At 49.4% G+C, this 6,421-nt stretch overlaps 1 protein-coding gene across 1 annotated transcript; it reads right to left on the reverse strand.

The window, feature by feature from the left end:
* Positions 1 to 337: 337 nt before the first annotated feature.
* On the reverse strand, positions 338 to 5,720 carry LOC128068085 (protein NYNRIN-like). Its single transcript, XM_052661228.1, is given in 6 exon segments — positions 338 to 377; positions 871 to 1,937; positions 2,025 to 4,244; positions 4,764 to 4,877; positions 5,091 to 5,263; positions 5,375 to 5,720. Coding segments are annotated over 6 exon segments (3,960 nt in total).
* Between the last annotated feature and the right edge of the window lie 701 nt (positions 5,721 to 6,421).

The following is a 6,421-nucleotide window of genomic DNA, read 5'->3' on the forward strand; positions in this document are numbered from 1 at the left end:
CAGGATGGGTTTGTTTTAAGGTAGCATAAGCTGCCTTTACTAATTTCCATAGTGGATCTGTTTGTCCAGGTTTAGCAAGGGGGCCCGCCTCTGGGTCTTTTGTTGGTCCCTGGGATGTAGGTAGGGAGGTTGTCGGGTAGAGAATTGCATGGACCTGTTCAACGGGGTTTGGACCGATACTATACATTTGTACCGGTTCTAAAACTTGACTCACAACAATGATCCCATTATAAGTAGTCAGGTCATTTCTGGTCTGAAGTCCCCATGATATCCCATTGACCCAGGCCTTCTCTTTTTTGCTTTGTCAATGTTAAACCTTATTTTTACCTGGGCAAAGTTATGATCCTTTTCCCAATCGGAGTACGGAGGTACAGGTCCTACAAATGAGAAGTTAAGCAAGTCCCAATTTCCTACATCCCACCGTCTATACCCTGGAGTCTCCGACCCATCATTAGAAGTTATGCAGTCCCAAGATTTACAATAAGAGTCCTGTATCCCCCCACAGATCTTCCAGTTGTGCCTGGGTGCACCTGGACATGCCCAGAATGCATGATTCCGGAGGTAGCCCCTTTTCCAAGGTACATTTACCACCGGCTTAAGGTCAAAGTATAAGTCTGGCCACCAAGTATTTGGTGGATGTATTGTGGTGGTGGAGTTAAGCATCTCACGTGTTAGTCCATTTTGCAGTTTCCAGGTGATTTTGATGGGTTGGTGTGGGTTCACGCTGACAGCTTCGGAGCAGAGTAACATGGTCATCCATAAGATGGTCCAGACGAGTTGCCTTGGTCCTGTCGACGACGCCAGAGCTTCAGCCTCAGGGGTTTGGACGGGTGCAGAGACGCTTCCCATTCTTTTTTAGCGTCTTCCTGCTCTGCTGAAGTAGCTGGGCGTATGTGGTTGCAATGCACCCAAGGCCCGATACCGTCGACCTTTAGGGCAGTTGGGGTGGTAAGAAGAACAACATAAGGACCCTTCCATTTAGGTTCTAGTGCCTTGGTATGGTGCCTTTTGACCCACACCCAATCTCCAGGGCTGATGTTATGTGAGGGGATAGTCCCCTTGTTTTGACCCTCATGTATTTCCCGGAGCAGTTTCCAGACGCGAGAATGCACTTTGCCCAAAGCCATCAAAGCCTCCTGGAATTGTCCCAAAGTAGGAGGTGGAAGTTTCTTTCCTTCAAATATTGGACATACAGGGGAAGGTCGCCCATACAGAATTTCAAATGGGGTCAGATTAAGCTGATAAGGAGTATTACGTGCGCGAAAGAGGGCAAAGGGAAGGAGAGTCACCCAGTCCCCGCCAGTCTCTATAGCCAATTTAGTTAAAGTTTCTTTTAGGGTCCGATTCATTCTTTCAACTTGCCCCGAGCTCTGTGGGCTGTATTCACAATGTAATTTCCATATGGTCCCTAGAGCCCGGGCAAGGTTCTGAACTATTTGGCTCACAAAAGCAGGTCCATTATCAGAGCCAATAGTCACCGGCAGGCCAAACCTGGGAACTATTTCTTCTAAAATCTTTTTAGCCACTACCATTGCAGTTTCTCCCTTAGTAGGAAAAGCTTCTACCCACCCTGAGAAGGTATCTACCAACACTAACAAGTACCGGTAATCATACTTGCCTGGCCTCACCTCGGTGAAATCGATTTCTCAGTGCTGCCCTGGCCCTTCTCCCCGATACCTCAGTCCTGCGTGTTGCCTCTTTCCTGGCCTCATCTGTTGACATGCCTTACAAGCATGTACTATGTTCTTCACAGTTGTTCGGTGCCGGGGGAATCGCAGGTGCACAGTTTGAAAAAGCATCAGAGTCTTTTTCTCTCCCAGATGAGTAGACGAGTGTAGATGCTCACACAGTTGCCATCCCAACTGAGCAGGGAGTATCAAGGAACCATCGGAGTCTCGGTACCATCCATCCTCTCCTTGTTGGAGGTTGGGACGTTCCTGGATCCAGGCAAGGTCTGTGGATGAATACTCAGGGGTTGGGGGCAAAGTTCCCATACTTGGGGGTGGAAGTCCGATCGCCAACACCGGAGCGATAAAATCTTCATTAGCCGCTTTTCAAGCTGCCAGATCTGCGGCACGACTTCCTCGTGCCGTGGGGCTGTCCCCTTTTTGATGTCCAGGTATATGTATTATTGACACAGCCCGAGGCAACTGCACAGCCTCCAGAAGTCGACAGATTTCTGGCAAGTTTTTAATCTCTTTTCCTTCAGCTGTCAAAAACCCCCGTTCCTGATATATCGGGCCCTGGATGTGTACCGTGTCAAAAGCATAGCGACTGTCAGTAAAAATAGTTATTCTTTTTCCTTTAGCTCTCTCTAATGCTTGAATCAGGGCAGTTAACTCTGCTCTTTGTGCTGAGGTGTCTGGGGGAAGAGTCTCCGCCCATATAGTCCATCCAGAATCATCTACCACTGCGGCCCCCGCCCGTCTCTGTCCATCTTTTACATAACTGCTTCCATCTGTAAACCATATTAGCTCAGTGTTATCCAGTGGCATATCTGTTAAGTCCTTCCATATTGCCATTACCCCGGCCAGTATCTCATCACAATCGTGGAGGGGGCTATCCCCCTCCGGATTGGGCAAAAGAGTAGCCGGGTTTAGAGTGTAGGGCATTTGAAAATGAATCCGTGAGGTGTCAAGTAGCAGGGCCTGGTAGTGTGTCAAGTGGGCATTGGAAATCCATTTACCCAGGGGTTGTTTCAGAACTCTCTCTATAGCATGAGGAGTGTAGACCAAGAGTCTCTGTCCATAAGTCAGTTTATCAGCATCATGGACTAGGAGCACGGTGGCCGCGATGATTCGGAGGCAAGGTGGCCTTCCGGCTGCCACTGGGTCCAATTTCTTGGAAAGGTAAGCTATGGGACGCTTCCAAGGTCCCCACTTCTGTGTTAGTACCCCTTTTCCTATCCCTCGCCTTTCATCTATAAATAATTGGAAAGGCTTAGATAGGTCAGGAAGGGCAAGGGCAGGAGCTTCCAGCAAGGCACGCCTGAGCTCCTGAAAGGCCGTTTTCATTGATTCAGTCCATTTCCAGTCTTTGTTTTCTTTGGTCCCTTCATACAGGGGCCTGGCCTTTTCTGCAAACCCCAAGATCCATAATCGGCAATATCCCACAGTTCCCAGAAATTCTCTCACTTGTCTAGGGTTAGCCGGCTCAGGGATCTGGAGGATGGTTTCTTTCATAGCCTGTGTTAGCCACCTCTGGCCCTGTTTTATCTTATAACCGAGGTATGTAACCTCTTGCTTGGCAATCTGGGCCTTTTTGGCACTGGCCCTGTAACCTAAAGTCCCCAAGGTTTGGAGAAGATCACCTGTTGCCTCTTGGCACTCTTTTTCCATAGTCGCTGCCAGCATAAGGTCATCAACATATTGTAATAAAACAATGGTAGGGTGTTCAACCCGATGCTCACGGAGGTCTTCATCCAAGGCCTCGTTAAACAACGTGGGTGAGTTTTTGAAACCCTGTGGTAAGCGAGTCCACGTCAGCTGCACAAGAGTCTGACCACCATCTTCCTGCCATTCGAAGGCGAAGATCTCTTGGCTTGCAAGGGCAAGAGGCAGACTGAAAAAGGCATCTTTTAAATCTGAAACAGTATACCAAACGTAGCTTGGTGGCAAGCTGCTTAGCAATGTATAAGGGTTAGGAACCGTAGGATGAATGTCACTCACCCATTTGTTGACTTCTCGCAGGTCTTGAACCGGTCTAAAATCAGTTCCCCCAGGCTTCTTTACAGGAAGCAGGGGAGTGTTCCATGGGAACCGGCACTTTCTCAAGACCCCAGCGTCTATGAGGCATTGTATGTGAGGAGTAATTCCTTGCCGAGCCTCTTGACTCATGGGATACTGCCGCACTCTCACCGGTGTGGCACTGGCTTTCAGTTCCACAATAATAGGGGGCCTCTGTTTGGCCAGTCCCATTCCTGCTGTTGCAGCCCAGGCCTGGGGGTATCTCCGAACCCATGGCTGTACTTCGGGATTTATTGTCACTGGGGCCTCTGGCAAGTACAGTCTGTATTCATCCTTTAATGCCAGAGACAAGACCTGAAGAGGACGCCCGATTCCATCTAAAACTGACACTTGCCCATGGTCAAAATGAATTTGGGCATTTACTTTAGACAGTAAATCTCTTCCCAGCAAGGGCGCTGGACACTCCGGTATCACCAGAAAAGAATGGGTCACTTGGTGGGTCCCCAAGTTCACATGCCGTTTTGTAGTCCACCCATATTGCTTAGTCCCGGTTGCTCCCTGCACCCAGCTATTTTTCTTAGACATGGGTCCATCTCTTTGGTTTAAGACTGAGTATTGAGCTCCTGTATCCACCATGAAGCCAACCGGTTTCCCCTCCACATTTATAGTTACCCAGGACTCGGGGAGGGGTGTCGAGCCCTGACCCCCCTAGTCACTATCCTCACCCGCGTAGAGTATATGACGGTCAGGAGAGGGAGTCTCGTTCTTTGGATTTTGGGGCCCCTCTTTTAGGTTTTTCTTGGGGCATTTATCTTTCCAATGTCCAATCTCCTTACAAAACGCACATTGGTTTTTTTCAAGCTTGCGCCTTGCAGGTTTTTTCTCAGTCTTTGAGTCTAGCTTTTTCCCTTTTTGGAACCTATTTTTGTTTTCAATTCCGGCGAAAAATATCTGAGCCAGCTCTTTTTGGTTCTTACGGTTTTCTTCAGCTCTAAATTCTCTTTCTTCCCTTCTAATGCGGTCCTCTCTCTCCTCTGGGGTCTCTCTATGATTGAAAACTCTCTCTGCTGCCCTCACTAGATCTTGCAGGGACTGTTCACCCAGCCTCTCTATCTTTTGTAACTTTCTCCTAATATCGGGGGCTGCCTGATTCACAAATGCTAGCATAACTGCTGCTCGAGACTCATCTGCCTGTGGGTCCATAGGAGTATACTGTCTAAAAGCTTCCATTATCCTTTCAAAGAAGGCTGCCGGGCTCTCATTTGGCTCTTGCCTCACTGAATTTACCTTGGCCAAATTAGTTGGCTTTCTGGCGGCCACTCTAAGGCCAGCCATGAGAGTCTGACGGTACACTCGGAGACGCTCCCTGCCTTCAGCGTGTCCGAAGTCCCAGTGGGGTCGCACCAAGGGGAACCCCTCTTCAATGAGGTGAGGCTGTATTGTGGACCTCCCATCCACCCCTGGCACATTTTTCCGGGCTTCTGACAGGATCCGTTCACGCTCTTTTGTAGTAAAAAGTACCTGTAACAGTTGCTGACAATCATCCCAAGTGGGATTGTGAGTAAAGAGGATAGATTCTAAAAGATCAATAAGACCCTGCGGTTTCTCAGAGAAAGAGGGAGTTTGAGTCTTCCAATTGTACAAATCACTAGTGGCAAAGGGCCAATACTGATATGTCCGTTCCCCACCCTCTCTGGCTGGCCCCGCCCAGACCGGAAACACATGAACAGTGGAGGAGGGAATTTCCAGGCCTTCTTCTTCCGCTGCGCTGGGCATTTCCCTTGCTCTTCCCCGAGTTCCCTGGGTGGGGCCCCCTTCCCTAGGAGGAGCCGAGGGCTTGGCCCTCCTCCGGGCTTCTCCCAATGAAACTTGTGGAACCTGTGGAAGCAAGGGTGGATGTGGATCCGCGTATGGGGGTGGGAACAACTCGGTTTCCAGGTCAATCAGATTAGGATACAGAGAAGAAGATTCCTGGAACACCGGCTTAGGTCGTTTTTCATCCTGTTTTTCTTCTTTTTCTGCAGAAGCTTTCATGACTAGCACCTGTGGGTTTAGCGAGGTTAGAGTCGGGGAAGAGGGACGGGGAGGTTTAGGAGGTTTAGGAGGAGCGAGAACAAAGGGTTTAAGCCATTCCGGAGGGTTTCTCACTAGATCCTGCCAGACCAGAATGTAGGGAGTCTGGTCTGGGTGCCCGGCAGGACTAGGGGTAAGCACCCTCTCTTTAACTGCCTGGATAATTTGGGGATTGAAGGTTCCCTCTTGTGGCCATCCAATGTCAAAGGTGGGCCTCTCGGCGGAACAGAAAGTCACCAATTTGCTCTTCTTCACCAGTAACGAAAGATTCTGAGCTCTAGACTTAAAATCAGAAAAATGGTCAGTCATCAGAGACAGTGGAGTAGAAGTAGATTGCCCCATGGGTACAGAGAACACGGACAATGACAACAAGACTCACACAGACAGTGCCGGCACACAGAGTCACAAAGATTACACAACAAACAGATTCCAACTCTCAATATTACTTTCAGTCTCCTTTATAGCACTAGAGACCCCTTCTCTACTTGCAAGTGTCTTACCGTCAGGACGTCCTCAGTGCCAGCTGCCCTCCCGGTTCGCTACCGGGGACCCGGCCTTACGCTGGACTTGCCTCTGCACTTTACACCTAAATGCCTCCCCAGTACGATACTGGGCCCTGGACTTAATCTAGGCCTCTGCACTGCTAGCACTGGTGCTCACAG

This window comes from Budorcas taxicolor, chromosome 23 (genome assembly GCF_023091745.1).
Source record: "Budorcas taxicolor isolate Tak-1 chromosome 23, Takin1.1, whole genome shotgun sequence".
Taxonomy (NCBI): Eukaryota; Metazoa; Chordata; class Mammalia; order Artiodactyla; family Bovidae; genus Budorcas; species Budorcas taxicolor.